This window comes from Dromaius novaehollandiae, chromosome 1 (assembly GCF_036370855.1).
Source record: "Dromaius novaehollandiae isolate bDroNov1 chromosome 1, bDroNov1.hap1, whole genome shotgun sequence".
NCBI lineage: Eukaryota > Metazoa > Chordata > Aves > Casuariiformes > Dromaiidae > Dromaius > Dromaius novaehollandiae.
In genome coordinates this window covers 19,306,959-19,326,242 of record NC_088098.1, presented here as the reverse complement: position 1 = coordinate 19,326,242, position 19,284 = coordinate 19,306,959, and the positions used below count along the sequence as shown (strand labels likewise).

The window sequence follows — 19,284 nt, the reverse complement described above, 5'->3', positions numbered from 1 at the left end:
TTTACTCAAATTTGTTTATTTTCTTTACTGGAAATGCAGAAAGCAAAGCTATTTCACAAGTCAGAAAGAAAAGGAGATTTGTGCTTCAAAAGAGGTACCCAATAGATTTCACCTCATGAAAGATTAAAAAAAAGAAAAAAAAAAAAAAAGAACAATGTGGCAACTGCTTATTATCATGCCACATCCTTAGGCAGAAATATGCTACCCAAGTACACTCCTTAAGTGGAGCAAAAAAGCTTTGTAACTCTGCTTACCTATATGGATGCAAAACTGGAGATCCTTTAGCAGAAAGCTTACCTTTGAAATAGGAGTAACTTCACCTTCAAGTGTTTCAGATGCAAACTGCATGCTTACCCAGAATAGACAGTAGAAACCACAAGAATTAGTTAAGACATCAACACTTACCCTACCACTACTCCTGCATTTTAATATCCTAATCTTAATCCACAGGCATTCAGGAATATGAGTTAAATTGCACTTACATAAATAACTTGATTTCTTTCTATCTTTACAGAGGAATAAACAATGATTATGGCAGTTCTGTTCTTATATTGCAGCTTTATAAAGAAGTAACTTTAGAAGGCCACCATCAAAATTTGCATTGCAAAACTAAGTAATCCAATTTTCTTAATTAAAAAAAAATCTATTTCAATCCTAATATTCAAGGTCCTAAAAAGACCTTAAAAGCAAGCTTTGCTTAGTTTAGAAAAATATACCTTTATAAGTGACAAAAAGTCAATATCAACATGGATTTCTTTAAAATATAGCAAGGGTCAACAATCAATGTGGAGAAGTGTTCACTCCACAAGTGCCAAACTTTGCATAAGAAAAAAAACATTTATTACAACAGAATATTTCAAGCAACTAGTTTCAATGATCAAGGAATAAAATTTTACAGAACTGCAAATGATGTAGTTGCAGATTGCGAACTCACAGACATTACAGGTTTATAAACACCACATCTTTTTGTTTAAGCACACTTAAAAGTAATTTCCAGTTTGCTTTATTTTCCACCAAATACGGTACACTTATCCAAACAAAAGCATGTACATTCAGTATAAAACATTTTGAGCAACAGTTACAGTCCAGTTCCCATTCACAGTATTTTTAGTGCAATGCACTAACAGGGCCAAGTATTTCTCTATCCATAAAAGTATTTTACTCCTGATCTTGTGATCAACATTTTTAGATATATTTTATACAAAAAGTATATATGAACATGAGGCACCTCCCTAAGTAAGGGAGTGAACCTATATAAAAAAACATGGTATTTCTTTTGATGTACAGTACCTTTCAAATTGTAGCAATTTGACACAAATCACTAAACAAAATATTTTCTAAAAAGTAAAAAAACACAACCCCCCAAACCACTGATGCCTAAAACCTGCCAAGAATTTCATAATGGTAGGCATGCAACTGTTTTACTAAAATCCTGATTAAAAGATAAAAAAGAGATCTAAAACATTTTCCAAGTTATACAAAGTCAAGTGCTACCTACAGTGGTCATTTATGATCTCGAGAGAAAAAATATTTTGAATTTCTCCCAAACTAGCCTCCCTTTTTATTAATATTTAATGAAATAAGCTAACATTATAAGTGGTTTTGCACAGATTGTCTGTCTATAATACATCAGCAAATATTCACTACCTTCATATTAACATTAGTGTGTTGATCTTTCAAAAAATAAACTGAAAAAATAAACTGCAACTATCATTAAAGTGCTTGTGTATAAATTTTTTTTAAAAAAAATAAAGAATAGAGGAATGTGGATATTCTTGTAAACTTCCTGGATGTTTACAAAGTTGTCCTATGAACCACATATGGAAACAAAAATGGTAATCTTTAAATCAACTTCAGTACAGTGAAATTCAGAATGCCTCAAAACTGGGAAATTAGTCAGTATGAACAAACAGATGTTATGGCAAATACTAATAATTAGTACAATTCAGCCAATATACACTACGTTGTTTGCTCTTATACATTCATTTGTAATATATTTAAAACAGTACATAACACAACATTTGCCAAAGTAGGATATCACAAGAAAGTTAGAGCTGTTGATCAGTCAGCAGTATTAGGGAGGGTCAGTACGCACGATGAGTTCTCTGAAGATGATTTTCTAAATAGGAAATAAAAGCCTTCTTCCAAAGCTGCTGTTTGTTAAGTTGCCTCTGTATTTTTTTTTTTTTTAAGTTCAGAAAGTTCATTCTGTCAAACCTCAACTGCATAGAGATAAGTATAGTTAACTACTAAGCTAAAAGCACAGGTGAATTCAATTCAACTACTTCAAAATGTTTGGGGAGGAGGCATTGTCCTACAGCAAGCAGTCAGAATGGTAATTAATTTAGGAAGAAAACAACAGTTTATGAAAGTATTTCCTCCTTAGAGTACCATTATCAAGACATTAGTGGTTCCAACACCAAATTAAAGTCTTTTCACTCAAATGAACTCCAAACTTTCCGAACATCACTTGAATCTATCTGAAGAGAAACGGGAATAAATTAATACTCTGAGTTTACCAATCTAATTCTGTTTTAAGTTATACAACATAAATAACTTATACGTGAGGTTAAATTTTTAATTCATGATCAAAATACAAAAGTCACTTTTCCTCTTAAATTCAGCGTAATTCCGGGTCCAGCTCATTTCCTTTTAAAGTTCCATCCCCTTCAGTCAAGACTTGTTACCAAGTCCCTAAAGTACCAGACTACACTTTAACATAGCTAGGTGGTAATTCACTACAAAAGCTGAACCCAAACCAAATTATCTTCTGGAAGACAACACTTCTGAAATACAGAACAAGGCACATATGCTTGGTCTTCTTTTCACCAAATATGTTAAAGGATATTTCTGAATGATAAAAACTCTTACAGTATCACTAATTTCTCCATTATAAATTTTTGTACAATCCCCAGTCCTTCAGGGAGCAACCAGTCATTTTGAAATATAAAACAACTATTTACCTTCCTTTTTAAAAAGGTTCTTGTAAAAAAAATAGACCATCTTTAACATGAAGGGTATGGAAAATAGAGTCACTATAAATACAACTCATCTAACTGTAAAAAAATTTCCCAGAATACCATATTAGCAGAAGTTTAGAAAGTTCTGGGCCAGATTTTTACGCATATTTAGCTTTAATGCAAAAATTCTTGATGAGACTCAAATACTTTAAAAAATACATGATCAGAACTTGTGTTTATATATATATAAACACTAAAAGAATCAAGCCCTAAACTTAATGAATTTAAAAGTGTTTACCGGGACCGAACTCAAACTGATGTAATCCATTCTATGCCCTTTTGCTAACAGCACACAGACACACATTAGGATTGGGGGAAAAAAAAACCCACAAGAGTGGTAATTCCTGTATGTTAATAGAGATTTTTTGCAGTCAACCACTTTTACCATGGTACCTTTAGAACTTCTGCAACGAGGTTACAGAGATGTTCATTAACAGTGCTCAAATCAGATAACAGCACTGTTAATTTTACTATTTTAAGAATGTATTGTACTAGCTTGATTACAATAGATGCCTTAAATCAATTTTAAAAGTTTACTTGGGACAGCTTAACTATATTCTATTTCAACTTCCTACAAAGACAAATTTAGAAAATAACTCCTTTCCAAAACACTAAAAACAAAATTTAAGAAATAAACTTGACATCTATCTTAGTACTTAAGTTGCTAAACCATTAAATCTATGGAAAAGTATGTTTTCAGCAACAAATCAACAATAGCACATGAAAGGCAGTGTTTTTGTTTTTCTTTAAAGAAAAAAAAAAGACAAAACACTATTTTTTCCTCACCAGACAACAGCTTTAGATCTTGTACTTCTGCCTTTGGTTTTATTTTCTTCAGGTGAATGGGATATATTTGCCCTGTGGGTTTTCTTATGGTGTTCTAGAAAAGTCTTTCTGGCAAATGCTTTCCCACATTTATTGCATCGGTGAAGAGAAAAGTTTTTTGTTACTTTTACTTCAATGCCAACATCAGCTCCTTCATACTTTTTATTGGACGAATTAGAGGTGACATCCTGTTTTGAACCAATCTGTTTTGTTTCATCCCTCTGAGGGCCTCTTTTTGTCACCTTATTTAGAACAAGATCAATTGGCTTTTTTATTGCTCTAATTTCTAAACTTGCAGTTATTTTCCCAAGGTAGCGTGGTGACTTTTTATGAACTACAGTTATATGCCTTATCACATCACGCTTGCGACGTGTTTCGTAAGAGCAGAGTGGACACCTGTAGTATTTAACATATATGTTATTTCCGTCTGTGTGCAATTCAATGTGTTTTGTCAAGTTCTGTTTAGAAGTAAATTGGCGTTTACAGAGTTTACAGTAAAGCTGCTTGAAGTCAAAGCCAGCTGAAAGTTTTGGCTTCCTGTTTTTTTGCTGGCCACCTGCAGCAGATGCATTGGTTGATTTAGAGGTTGATTTAGCGGTTGATTTAGAGTTTGATTTAGCGGTTGATTTAGAGTTTGATTTAGAGTTTTCAGGGTCCTGTTTAACTTTATTTTTCTGTGCTGACGGAGTGCTCTTTTTCTCATTTGAATGATTTGTTCCCTTTAATTCATTCTGTGGAGAAAGGGCAATGGAAGGGGGTGAAGGTTCTACACAGTCTGCTGGTTCAACTTTTACTTTTATTTCTGTGCCATTGGCAGTATTGTTGGGTCCTTTCTCTCTTTTAGAGTTCTTTCCAGAAAGAGTTATCTTGTGAACAATTTGCATGTGCCTTTTAAGCATTATTTGTGAACTATATTTTCGCTTGCACAGAAGGCATTTGCATGCAGTTAAATTGTATTCAGCCTTTGAAGACGACTTTTGTTTTCGGGTCTTAAAAGATTTTTTAGCAGAAACTGTATCCAAGAACAAAGGTTGCCCCGGCTTTGTAGCTATATCAGGAGTAATGGAATCCCTTCTTAATCCTCTATGAACTTCATCAAAATGCCTCCTTACGTTGGCTTTTGTAGCAAATGATTTATAACATACAGGACAACTTCTACCTAATGTTACAAGAACATTCTTATTTCTTCCCTTCGCTGAGCACTGATTTGGTTTCTTTTTTGTTTCTATGTACTTCTTCAGCTCTTCCATCTTTTTTTTGTGTACTTTTCTAATGTGCCGGCGTACACTGCGTCTGGAATGAAATTCTTTCCTACAAAGGCAACAAATCAACTGGTGGCCAAAATCAGAATTATCTGAAGAGTCCAACTCAGGATTTACTGCTGGAGGCTGTTCTTCAGAAGCAGGTATCACTTTGTTTGTAACAGGATCAGCAGGAGGTAATTCCAAAGTTTCCCCAACTGGAGTTGGAGCTGGAGCTGGAACAGTCTTGGGTTGCTCAGTGCTGGGTTCCTGTACTTGTACTGGAGCTTGATCAGTACCACTAATTTCTGTGTTCTCATCTAGGCTATCAGTCCTTGATACATACTGAAATACAGCATTTTGATTAGTTTCTATAGGTTCTAATTTAATTATATATTCTTGCTTGTCTACTCTTGGATAGATTGCTTCCAGGAGATCATTTATGGCTTGACTTTGTTTATCATTTATATCTGGGAGGTCTGTAAAAAAAAAAAAAAAAAAAAAAAAAAAAAAAAAAAAAAAAGCAAAGGTATTTTAAAATGAACTGATAGTTTCAAATTATTTCAATTTTTGAGATTTCAAGGTGTCTTTTCACTGTCAATTCAAACACCATATTTGCAGAAATCTTTCATTTTTACTATTTTTCTAATTACAGGCTGAAGAAGTATTGCTTAATCTAACAACTGAACCACTAATTCAAATTGGATTTGCTTCGACTAGTGAAGTAGTTTTTAATCGCATCAGAATAAGACATCAGTATAAGCATCCTTTTTATTAACAGCCAACTGAAGAAGTACATCCTTGTAGTATTCTCATGTCAAAGCCACCTAAAGCAAAACTTAGTCTGCCTCGAATTAAACTGTTTTCTAAAAATCTATACCAACCGTAGAAATAAGGACATAAGACTGAGTTTGTTCTTCAGGTGTGCAGCTAAGCTGTAAGTATCATTAGAAACTGAATTTCCTACTACTGGAGACAGGCATTCTCAATAAAGGAACCTATTTCTGGAAATAAACTCTTTTCCATCAATCATGAAGTAACTGACCTTTAAGGAAGAGTGCAAGATCCACGTAACCTGAATACTGCATGAAGATATAAGGAGATAAAAGAGAATTCAACTTTTGGGGAAGGGAAAGCTTTCAGCAAAAATCAGTTACTGGTACAGTAAGATAATAAACATAAGGACAGACAAAAATCTATATTATCTAAAAAAAATTGTACTGATTTCTCAAAACAATGAAAACTGAGCCAAAGTAGTTATTTTAAGAAAGAAAAACTTCACTGGACTTCACCAAAGGTTCATCCTGTGTTCTGTTCTGACAGTGAGCTGGAGCAGATTTAAAAAAAAAAACAAAAACAACAAACAAAAAAAAACCCCCACACACAAGAAAGAAGGATACAGTAACCCTCCTTGTTTGCCTGAGCTCAGAAAATGTTGGCTGGGGACTTCTCAAGCTGAAGTTTGCCTGTAAAATACTATTTTAATAGACCTATTCTTCACAAACCTTTTTCAAATGCTTTTTGAACCCCTTTATATTCTTGGCTACCACAACGATGTTATGTGTATTTATTTTTGTCGAAATTACTTTCATACTGACTGGTGTCTGGTAATTCTGTTGGACACCCCAATGCTTTTACATTATAAAATATGAACAAATGATTGCTCCCATTTCCCTTTATGCCATTCATACGATTTTACAATCCTCAGTAATATCCTCTCAGTTTTTAAATTCTAAATTTCTTCAGTGATCTAGTTCCCAGCACAGTACCCTAAGCACGTGCACTGGCACAACTGAGAAACCAGTGCAGTACAGCAAAATGAGGAGGCACTGAGGTGATACTGTTCAAACTTAACCACAACGATTTGATGATTTCATTCCTGGCTAATTAAAAGCCCATACTTATTTAGGGTTGTTTCTTCCACATCCCCAACAAGTACATGAAAAAGTGTGTGTCAGTAAAAGAAATAGGCTGTTTTGTTGCTCAGAGCAATTTTTTGACACTGGACGATTAATACCTTTTGCAGTCAACTTCAAATGGGACTATCTATAGAGTATCAGTAATTTAAAGATAAATAGAATAGATTTATCTATAATATTTTACCAAATGCTTCCTCCCAATTTATACCACCTTTTCAGACCATGCAATAACTACACTAGATAGAAAACATCTCAAAGGAGATGCTCAGGGAACAATAGTTTTCCACCATGGGGACTGCAGAACTTTTATTCCTACCTCTTGTTCACTATCTTTTAACTTTGTTCATTGAAAAAAACTTGCATTTTATTCCATAATTATTACACTCAAAATTACATAAAACCAGTCTTCATATAGTTTTATTGAGAGTGTCTAGTGTTATTCTCTTCATTTGCACCCTTCCTAGTCAAAACTGAAATGCAAAAGCTAACCAACCAATGAAATGATGGCTAGAATGCCAGGAGCTGGACTGGAGATCTTTATGCACAGTAGTTTTATTTTGCTTAGAAATGCGTACATCTAAGTCAGATGCACTTCCAATCTTGTTTTAAGAATACAGCCCATCCTTTTCAACAGAGAAGCTCTATGACGGTGCAATTAGCCAAGCACACTAATCTAAAGAAGGAACCACTGCTAGTCTTTTCACCTTCCTCCCCTTCTTTACAAAACTTATTAACACAAGACTGGAAAAGAATCACCTAAGTAAATTTCTGTAGGTTCCTAACTTTTGAAATACTGAGGCACGAAAGCATTATTCAAGAGAAAATCCTCATTGCGGCTATGATAATCTAGTCAAGAATAATCAGAAAGTTCCACAACACATATTCAAATATTGGCACATTTCCAAATTAATCAGCCTATCATAGACAAAGGGTCATCACTAGAAAAAAAAGACTAATACATGTCATTTGCCATAAAAACATACTTATTTAAGATTTTCCCCATAATCTAAATTACTTACTAATAAGTAAATAATAAATAAATAATAAAAAAGTCTAATTTCTACAAAGAAGTAAGTGCACTAGACATGATTACATACAGGGCCCAAGAATATCTTAATGCAGGGTCAGGTGAGGTGAGAAGGTGAGAAAGAGAGACAGCATTACTGAAGCTCCAGCCGTTACAGAAAAGGGACACCTTTTATTCTGTGTTTCATAATGTGTTAAGACTGAAGGGTTGCATCCACAATATGGAGCCTTTCCCAAGTACGGGACAGTGATGCAGATTCATCCAAGTAATTTTTACAGGATCCAGCTGGAGTGGAGCAGAACTATGCTGATCTAGAACTAAAAAACCTTGTTAGATCCAAGCTTTTCTCTGAGAGTCAATTTCCAAGCTCTTTGGCTTACTTTCCAGTATCTTTCATAACAGAGAGGGAAAACAAAACAAAGGAAAAGGGGCAGAAGGAATAAGAAGTGTTGCCAGTGACACCCTTCATTAAAAGGTTGGATCTATAGACCAGCTACCAAATTATGACACTGATATGGCTCCTAGTTGCTACTGTCATATTTGAAGTCCGTGCTGTCCCTTCTTTATAGGCACAAATGTGATCTACATATGTTACCATCAACTCTTAATTCTGTTTTTTTTTCATCTTGTTTCTGATCTGTTTTCATAAATGGTACAGAAAGGTAAGTGTCTCACTTTTAGATAGATTAAGTATTCCATTGAGCAAAACTTACTGTCATCCATCTGAAGGCTTGGAGGACAATAGAACTTTTTATGAGTAATTAAATTTGGTAATCCTCTGAAGAGACTCCGGCACAATTTACATTCAAAAATGGTGTCCACATCTTTTAACAAGATATGTTTAAGTTGTTTAGTTCCTGAAACAAAAGAGATTTTTATACTTAAAGCATGTTTTCCGTTCATCTGCTAGATCACATCATTCCATTAAAGTAGAAATATTTTAAAACATGACATTAACAAAACATTTTATCTTGTGTTAATTCTACTTCATTGTACTGTAAGCTTACGAGACATATGCTGAGCAGCGCTATGAAAACAAGCCTAGGTTGGAAAAAAAAACAAAAAAACCCAACAAGGATTACACACATTACAGTTAACAGGGAATGAATAATGATTTATGATCAAAACCAACAGCTAACATTAGTATGGCAGTTCATACTACAGTATCTGGTTGCCGCAATACAATTGCCTAATAGAAAAGAACACTCATGCATGCATTTAAATAATTCTGCAGCATTTTTTCTTAAAACTCCTCCAAAAGTGCTAAGAAAGCAAGACGTATACAGCTATTTCATGTAAAAGTAACACCAGGTAGAGCAAAATGCTACAGAGCATACAATAAAATGTACAGAGGATAAATAATGGGTCAAGATTAATGTTATTACATCCAGGCATCTGACCCATGATCAAGGTGACTGTGATTAAGAAAGCAGAACTGGAGACGTATATTCAGCCTACTGAAAGTAAAATACAAATAAATTAAGTTGGAAACTTTCCTGTCAGAAAATAGGTATCCTGACAAAATTTGCAGGTTTTCAAGATTATACATTATATATTTCAAAAAAACCCACTAAGATGCAGTTTGATCTGGAATTTTTTGTATATTCCAGCTCCTGTCTTGCTTGATCAACTAAAGGATTCAGAGTTTAAGCTACATTTCAAACCCATTCCTTCATTTTACACCATGCTAAACCTATGAACGTAATGCCTACAGTTATTAGCAACAGATCACTAAATGATGGACACTTACCTACTCCAAACTGGAAAGAAACACTACCTGACCAAAATCAGTACACTTCTCTACCTTGTTTTTATTTTATTTAATGGAATAAGTTAAAATTAGTCAAACAAGCAGAAATATAAAGAAACTGGACCAAGAACAAATAATATTACAATCAGAAAACCATGAATTAGAAAAACAGCATCAAGGTATTCTTCAAGTTGAAACAGAGTAAGAAGTTCAAGTTTTCTGGCATCATACAGACACTCCTCATAAGAATTTCTTTTAAAGCTCAAACTGAGTTGCAATACAGAATTATTTCAGAGACCAGACCTTTCCAAATACTAATAGATTTCACAATACCTAATAGTTCTACAATATAAATGGTCCTTACCACAACAAGCTTTTATTTCTTGGTGTAACAATACCTCTAAAAATTTTAGAAGTGAGTTTTAGCAAAGCATGGTGTCTTTCCCTACTTCTACAGTTACTTAAAACTAGGCCCAAACTTGACTATCAGGCTTCCTTCCAGTTTCTCCCCCTGCCCATGCCCTCCCTGTGTCAAAGCCCTAGGCTCCTGTCTCTTCCTCCCATTGCTCTTTCCTCAAATAGTACCAACTTCACTTTCACCTAACCTGCATTTTACAGGCAGTACAGATTACTGGACTGATATTTAGATTTAGTGAAACTTCCAAATTTAAAAATTGTAAAGAGTTCCCCTCAGATCAAGTTGTTTATCCAGATCTTGCCAATCCACATTTGAATTGAATAAAAAGAAAATCACAGAAGAAAACTCAGCTGAGCAAAACTGACAATGCCCTATGTAGACAAAATCCCAGTAAATTACCAAATTACAGCTCAAATAATAAGTCCTCGAATTTGCCGACAGCACACAAGATAGAACCCAAAATTTGGCCAGTGCTGCTGATGCATGTTGTAATTACAAACCCCTCCCCCAACTAAAGAAAAATAATTGTCTATTTAACAAATGCTACCTTGCCCACTCCAGGGACACACAAGTCTATTGATACCTCATTCTCTCTGCTGTTATGCTGACAGCACACAAGAGTTAAGCCTCCTTTCAGTTCAGGACTTAAATGTTTTTGTCTAATACAAATTACTGAGCTTAAGAGTACTGGCTGAGATTTATGATATACTGGAGGTCAAACTAGATGACATAGTAGTGGTCCCTCTGGCTTCAGACCTTTTCCAACTAGGAAACTTGTCATAAGCAGGAGTGAAAAGAAACCTGGTCCTCATGAATTAAACTGTAAAGCTCTGGAGTCCTCTGGAAGCAAAAGACACTTAAAACATCTACTGCTTTTGCAGACACAACAGGCAGACAAAAAAGTAAGTATCTCCTTATACTTCACCAACTGTAGATTGTGGCAACCAGCAGTCAGCTTTCCTACCAGCATATACTGCCTCCGGCTTACTAAAACCATCTTTATTTCGTAGCTACATCTACTTGTGGCAAATAATACTTTGTCAAATTCTGTTAATATTTCTAAATGATGAAGCTAAAGTAATATGGTCACAGGAAACTGGTAAAGAACATCAGCTATTACACATACTTCTCTGGAAGAATTACTAAAGTTTATGCCTTTGGCAAGCAATTGCGTATTTTAAAAAAAATCCCGACAGTCTGTTTTCTTATACAATGGCAATTACAGAATTCTGTATTATGTTATTACCCACTGCATTATAGAATATTATACTACAGAATATTTTATTACTTATATTAGTAAGTACTTTCTAATAATGTTAAATTCAAATTAAGAAGAACACTCTGGTTTTAATCTCTATTTCTTTATAAGTTTACCAGAAGAATCAAAATAGTTTCTTTCCATAATGAAACACTGCTTGTTCAGAAGTAACTAGTAAAATCTTGGTCAAAGTCCCTTCGCTCTCTGTCCAACTTCCCAGGTACAGATCAGATGAATGAAAAGAGTAAACTATCAATTTATCACATGACAGCGAGGACAATCTGGAAATGGCCTGGAGACAGATTACTTGCAAGTAGTTCGCACTGTTACCAATACAGATTCCATTAACCTGCTTCAAGTGAAAGAAGTCTGCCACACATATTTGAGCCCGTAGGAATTTCATCCAAACACTCTCACTTCTCATAAAGCAGATCACTAAGGATGGATCTCACATCCAGCTTTCCTTCTTGTTTTAAGTTGTTCAAATGCAAGTGGAGAACAAACTGAGTATCGTGCCACCCTACAAGACTCAATCCAGGCACATATCCTGACACATACAAACGATTTATACACAAAACATGTACTTTTTATGTTTAACAGTTCTATTGGGAAAAATCTAGAATATATATTCACATAAAGACTCACTTTAACTCTTGTAATAATTGCTGTGTTCTTCCATTAAAGGTTGTAAAAACAAAATGTTTATTTTGTCACATTAGAAGTGCAGAAACAGCTAGAAAACATTCAGGGTTTTCTATCGTCTTTGGCATGCTCACCCAAACACTCAGTTGTTATTCCTAGGTTCATTGCTATGTTTTGCAACTGCATAAGACAGTTGAATAACACCTTACAAGTAATATGATATAGCAACAGAACTACCTAAGCAAGAGTTTGAGGCAAACACTGAATTTTCTTATCCTTTTAGAGTTTTAGGATAAACTTACTAATAGTAGCCGGAGGGATGACACAAAGCAGAACAGAAAGCTATTTTCTTAAGTTTTAGACAGATGACTACACAGCAGGAGCTGTCTTCACTATTTATATGAAAATCCTTATTAAAAGGAACAGCACTTAACAGCAAAACCTATATATATATTTTGCAGCTATGTAGAAAGTTTGAGAGAGAAAGAGAGAGAAAGAACATATATAACTCTTAAAACAAGGTAAACATGTTTTTAAAAAGTCAGATATGGTATATCTGCCTGACATGGCATAACATGACAAAAGTCATACCTGATCGAAAACACTCAATGATTTGTTGAATACCAGATTTTGATGTCTGCAAAGGCTGCTGTAATAATGGAGGATCACCAGGTTCCAACATATGCACTAAAATACATGAAAGATAACAAGACATGAGAAAAAACTTTGGTGATTTTTATTAAATTACAGATTTGCTATGTATACAGTAAGCTTGCTAAAAAGAAAGACCAAGAACTGCAGTAAAGGTTGTGTTACTCAAAAAATTTCATCAACGCTGAATTAAAAACATCACATGAACTGATGAATTTTCCAGCCTTGTTATCTTTTGATGGTACTTCTTGAATGTGGTTCTAGTGGCTAAAAATACTATAATACTATATATAAGATATATAATATTATACAAATTATTATAATAACTGTTTGTGGTACATACTATTTAGTTATGCTTGTGTTTTGTTCTGATTATTGCTACTTTTGCATCAGAATTCAGTGCTAAGTATGTACTGACAGTATTGGAATCATACAGATACACTGAAGAGGTACTGAATTTGGTAGCTCTTTTTTGCACATATGTTTTGGTGTGTTTGTTTGAATGATGGGAGTCAAGTAGAAGTAATTCCCAAAATCTGTCAATTGATACAAACTTCTGATGAGTCAATTTGTTTTGTAGCCACTAGAACCCCATTCAAGAAGTACTTCTGGTTCAAGCAACTTGCTGAGGTAATACCTTTTTTCCTAAATTTCATTCCACATTGCAACCATTGTAAAATATATTGCAACTAAAACATTTACTGATCAAGATAATTATTAGTTATTCCAATATGCAGTACTTATCCATACAGAAGTTAATAGCATTCCATTGCTCTATACATATAAGGCAATTAAACTTTCCATAGAGGAAAAACTACATTTAAATGAATATGAGCACTTATTCAAGCATGTGTTCGAAAATCATTAGTCAGGTCATCTTGTTAATTTCTTACTTGACAAAAAACCCACTATTTTTGTAGTTCATGAATTGACTCCTACCTTACAATAGGACTGCAAATCAACCACATGGGTAAAATTTCCACTTCAAAACAAAGTACTAAGCATCTCTAAAAAAATTATTATTAATAAAGAGACATAGAATAAAACTATTTAGAGACACTAAGAGCAAATAGATTAAACACATTTTGACAGCGAGGTTGTTCTGAAAGATGTGAGATTATAAATAAATGCAAGCTGAAAAGAACATGAGGAAGAAAAGCACGACAGACAGAACACTCCACCTAACTATGCTGGCCCCATAATATACTATTATTTATACGAATACATAACAACCATTACAAATCAGCTAATCGTTTGGGGATCTCTAACACAATGACATATTGTATTCTACTAGGCTACTCCCCAGTCTTCAAAATAGTATATTTTGCTTGGTATACTGCCTCTAATATGCATGTGCAACACCCACTGACATCCAGAGGAGTGACATGTGTGAAGCAGACATAACACATGATTAGTATTTGTAAGGCAAGAAAAGTATTTTAGCCTATTTTCTGAATATACTGGCACAACTCAAAAACATTTAAACACAAAGAAATATTTCTACTAGCTGAATAATGCCTATTGTCAAACTGCACTGATTTAAAGGCGTATTATCAAAATTGCCAGGCCTGCACTTTCCTCTATTAATTCCAAAAATTGATGCCTTTCTTCTCAAAACATAAATACAAGCACCCAAACAACAAACACTGCAACAAGGCAACAAGAGAGGAGAAACAACAGGAATCAAATTTCCTTTTGGGCTGCCTATTTTAACAGCAGGCAAAAAAAATGACAAAAAGACTACAAAGATGGCTGAACCTTTGCGGTATGCATTATACTTCCACAGATGACATCTTCCACGTCATGCAGCAGTGGAATGCAAATAGTGATTTTAGGACTTTAGGGTTCCCCCTCCATCCTGCCTTGTGAGCGAGACCTTTGAGTTCATCAGTACTTACTAGAAGAAGAGATTTAAATTAAAAACATAAAGAATGAGTGAAACAGATAGCAGGAGTACTACAAAATATTACAAAGAATATTACAAAAATTTCAGAGTATCGCACTTTTTGTAAGCACACATGCCAGTTGCTTTTTGGTAATCTCTGGCCTTCCCCTGCTCACTGTATTCCTCTGCCCATCTGGGGGCTCACAGATTATAACACATCCTCCAAAAACTGAGAAATCATGGTCCTGAAATAATTTAATATGACAGCCCTAGGCTATTTACAAAACATTTCCAAATAAAATTTGGGATTTTTTATATCCAAAACTTTCATTAATAGTGTACATTTGTAACACTGCAGCACTTTCCAAACGCTGTTAAATGTGGCACTGAGTTAAAACACACAAAACAGCGCACACCACTGCGCACACCACTATACCTGCTTCACAGCATCCATGGTGATGGTGGTCAGTCTGACAACACTTGTCCCTTAGAGGCATTTTCTGCGCGCACGATCTACTTTCCCTCTACATCCAGCAGCTCGTTCCTGCTAAAACAAGGAAATTAACTGTCATCTCCGAAGTTCGGAGGACGCGAACAGCGCGAGGCGCACACCCGCTTCCCCGGCAGCCACCAGGGCAGCAGGCCGGCAGCCAGCGGCCCCTTGGCGGGGCAGAGAGGCCCTTTTGTTTACCCCGTATCTGCGACGCCCTCTGCGGCGGCCCCGCGCCGCGGCGGCGACCACCGGCCCCGCGCCGAGGGCTCCCCCCGCCGCGGGCTCCGCGCCTCTTCCCCCCTCCCGGCCCCGCGCCGCGGGCTCCCCTCGCCGCTCCGGCTCCCGCCGCGCCCGCAGGGCCCCCGCGGGGCCGCCCGTCCGCTCCCGCCCGGCGCCTCACGGCGCTCCCCACCTGCGCCCCGGCCCGCAGAAGCGAGCCCGCGGCCCAGCGCCGGGGCTCCCCCCCCACCGCAGCCGCCGCGGAGCCGCGCACACCCCTCGCCCTGCCGGCTGCCGCCGCCCGGCCCCGCTGCCCGCCGGGGCTCCCGCCGCGCGGCTGCCCCGCCGCCTGTCGCCGCGCTCCATCCCCACCTCCCGCGGCCCCGCTCGCCGCCGCCGGGCCGGCGTCCGCCCGCTCCCGCGGAGAGAAGAAGGGAAAAGTCGCGCCGCGGCGCAGCTCGCCCGCCCGCGCAGCCGGGCTCGGCGCTCACCGCGCTGCGCGGGCGCCGCCGCCGCCTGCGCCGGGCGCGCGAGCCGCGGCGCCACGCGCCCCGGCAGCGGTGGGCGGGGGCGCGAGCCGGCAGGTGACAGCGGCCGCGCGGGGGGCAGGGAGGAGCGGGCGGGACGCCGCGGCGCCACCGCCGCGCGGGCCCTACCTGGGAGAGGAAGGGCGCTTTTTCCCCCCTCCCCGAATAAAACTTTATTATCCCGTGTCCCGCCAGAGCGGCGGCCGCTGACCCCGGAGCCGGATGGGCACAGGGGCAGGAAGTGACTGCGGCCGTGGCGGCGAGGGGCCGCGAAGTGCGCAGGCGCCTCGCCCGCCGCTCCCCCGCCGCCCCCGCCCCCGCCGCGCAGGTGCCGGGCGGCGGCACGCGGCGAGGGCCCGCGCTGCCCCGCCGCCGTCGCGCGCCTGGCAGCGGCCGCCGCGCGCGGGGCAGCAGCGCCGCCGCCCGGTGCCTCGCGCGCCGCGGGCGGGCGCCGGGGCCGGAGCGCGATGCTGGGCGCCCGTGGTCGGTGGTCGGGCTGCGCGCGCCGCGGGTCCGGCACCGCCGCGCCGGGTCGGCCCGGCCCGCGCGCGCCCTTGCTGCGGCGCTGCCGCCCTGCGCGCAGCCACTGGCACCTGTCTTCGCATCGCCGCCGCGTCGCCGCCTGGCCTGCCCCTCCTGCGGCTAAAGAGCGGGTGCCCTAGCAGATTCACCGTGAGAAGCAACAGACCAGTGCTCTCAAAAACAAGGTCCCTTTTCGGAGGGAGGTTTCAGCGATGCATGTTCCAAAAATCAGCCAGAGGACATGGGTGCGCTGAAACATGGTTGGGAAGCTGGTGTCTGCGGACGTGTTCCCACGCGGTGACTGCTTATTAATAGGTTGTGTGGGTGTACTCTTGTTAATGGCTCAGATCAAAGAAAAAGTAGCGTTCAGTTTTTTCCAAAGAAAAGGGCATGAGTAAATCCTCACCCACTTATGGAAAAGCTTCCAGCATTTAAGGGAATGCATTTGTAAGGAAATGGAAGGAATGAACATGTCATTATAGAAAAAAATGCTAAGACTGATGGTATTAACGTGGAACTGATCTGTCAAGCTTTGGCTTGTGATAGAATCACTGGAGAGAGGATTCATGGTCTCAGACAAAGTTTGAAGTCAAATTGCTATGTTAGACTAAAATGTCTTCCTACTACTGTTTTTCAAATCAGACATGGAGTATTTTTACTATCTCTGACCATCAATTTGGAAGCAACACAGTCTTTTAAAATAAGGATTTTGATATTTCACCAATAATCATCTGTTTCCAAAGCAGCTGGAGGCCAAATTCAAACTACATAAATTCCATTTGAGTTTTCATTAATGAATTTTAGGCATCTTAAGTATCAGAGAACAGTTCAAACAGCCTAATCTCAAGTAGCATTTTAACTCTGGAGTATAGCAAAAGTCTGTTCAAGCTTTCATGTTAGGCATCCAAACAGAGGTCTCTGCATATACTCAGAAGGGCTCTGGTCTTGATGGACTTAGCTGCATCCTGCACTCTGTTGCACTTTAGGTACAGGCAGGGAGAGGCTTAAATTTCACCGAACCATGTAGCCATGCTGAACCCGTATATAATGCACTTGGGTAGAACTGCAAAGCTCACAGGTAACAAAGTGCTGAGAGGAGCCAACTATTTTTTTCACAGTAACCTAGTGACTGTAGCACTTGCCCAAGAAGTAAAAGATCTTGGAGAATTAACATTCCCCACCTTAAAGGAGAGGTGGTAAGATCATCTTCAATCCGTGCTGATGCCACTACAGAGCCACCGCACTGCTACAAATGCCAAAATAGTAACAGCAGCTTAACTTGATATCATGGCCATTTACAATGGGAATAGAAGGATTAGACCTGTTACGAATATCATTTTATCGAATCATCAAAAAGTAAGAAAGACAAAAGCAGACTGCAGATCATAAACATCAGCAGTGGAAGTTCAGAACCCTTCAGCTGTACTTCCAGTGACCAAAGAATTAGTAAAGCTTTTTGTGAGCATCTGAGCGCCCCCAGCTGGCACAAAAAGAAGAAAATAATCATTCTTCATCTCTAGGTAAGCTCTCAGCAAAGAGGACTGTAATAACAGAACTCTGCTAACCTTTCTTGGTTTCTTTTAATCTCAGCCACCATCCCTCTTAGTCTCGAAAGGGAGGTAGGTTCATGCATTTCCAAAAATAATCATCAAAAAGTTCACTCCTGCCTTAGAAAAGTCTTGATAAGGTATGGTCCCTTCAAAGCCAGGCTATACCATTTTCACCATAGTGGACACCCATTTTTTGGACTCCACTGATAAAATCTAATGAAATCGCTCCAGTGCCAGCTTCTTTATGAGGATAATGCTTGGAGATTTAAACAGAGAAGAAATCCAGTGCTGGTGAACAGAGTGAAGTGTTGCAGAGCAAGAGTGCCTGCCCAAGTTGGTGGCAATATCTTTACTCATTTGTAACCCACTGATGGGTCTTTCAGTACTCCAGTGAGCCATATTTTAGCATGCATAGTCTTTTGCTGAAGTCGTTGAAAGGCCTTCAGAGGGCCTTCAAAGTTAAGTCAGGTTGCTCAGAGCCTTGCCCTGACAAGTTTTGAAAAGCTCTAAGAATGGAGATTCCACAACTTCTTTGGGCTTCTCCAGTGTTTGACTACTCTCAAGATTTGTTTTCCTTATAGCCATTCAGAATTTCCCGTGTTATATCTTATGGCCATTGCCTCTTGTCCTTTCAGTGTTCACCTCTGAGTAAAGTTTGGTTCCACCTTCTCAATAACCCCCCCCACACACACTCAAGGAGTGGAATACAGAGATTATGTCGTCTGTTACTACATCCTTCAAGCAAAGAAGCCCTGTTTCCTCGGCCTTTCCTTATATGTCATGTGCTCCAGTCCTGGAACATCTTGGTGGCCATGTTCTGGATTATTTTTAGTTGGAAATCTCTCATACATAGGAGCCCAAACTGGACACAGCCTTCCAGATGTGGCCTCACAAGTGTCAAATAGAGGAGAATAGTCACTTCCCTTTACCTGATGGTTTTGCACTTGCTAGTGTAGCCCAGTATGTAGTTAGTCTCCATTACCTCAGAGGTGCACTGCTGACTCATGTTCAGCCTATCCACTGGGACCCTCAGGTCCCTTTTTGCAGAGGTGCTGCTTCATCAGTTGGTCCCCAGCCTGCACCATTGGGGTAATTTTTTCCTGAGCGCAAGACTTGGCAATTGTCTGTGCTGTACTTCCTGAGATCCCCATCAGCCATCCAGCTTGTTCATAGTCTCCCTGTATGGCAACCCCGTGCTCCAGCATATCAGCCACTCCCTTAGTTTCGTGTCATGCACAAACTCCCTGAGGGTGCGTTCTGACTCACCATCCAGATCACCATGTATGTCAAACAGCATCAGCCCTAGTACTGACTCTTGAGGAACACCACCCGGAACC

General features: G+C 39.0%; 1 protein-coding gene across 7 annotated transcripts; it reads right to left on the bottom strand.

The window, feature by feature from the left end:
• Positions 1-817: 817 nt before the first annotated feature.
• Positions 818-16,130, bottom strand: ZNF800 (zinc finger protein 800). 7 transcript variants are annotated; one of them, XM_064506633.1, is made up of 6 exons: positions 16,005-16,130; positions 15,073-15,183; positions 12,692-12,787; positions 8,746-8,889; positions 3,807-5,565; positions 818-2,480 (listed from the first exon to the last, which is right to left on the bottom strand). In XM_064506633.1, coding segments are annotated over exons 2-6 (2,061 nt in total). In that variant the 5' UTR covers positions 15,134-15,183; positions 16,005-16,130; the 3' UTR covers positions 818-2,479. The 7 variants fall into 7 exon arrangements, with proteins under 7 accessions (XP_064362703.1, XP_064362709.1, XP_064362679.1 ...); XM_064506639.1 differs by having other exon boundaries at positions 818-2,476; XM_064506609.1 differs by having other exon boundaries at positions 818-5,565.
• Between the last annotated feature and the right edge of the window lie 3,154 nt (positions 16,131-19,284).

What these genes read in the sequence shown, in the direction of transcription:
- ZNF800 (XM_064506609.1), bottom strand. Translation starts at nt 15,133, where the DNA reads ATGCCTCTAAGGGACAAGTGTTGTCAGACTGACCACCATCACCATGGA. An exon ending in CCATGGATGCTGTGAAGCAG is followed by an intron (nt 12,788 to 15,072) that starts GTATAGTGGTGT and finishes CATGTATTTTAG; the next exon opens with TGCATATGTTGGAACCTGGT. An exon ending in CATTGAGTGTTTTCGATCAG is followed by an intron (nt 8,890 to 12,691) that starts GTATGACTTTTG and finishes CTTTTGTTTCAG; the next exon opens with GAACTAAACAACTTAAACAT.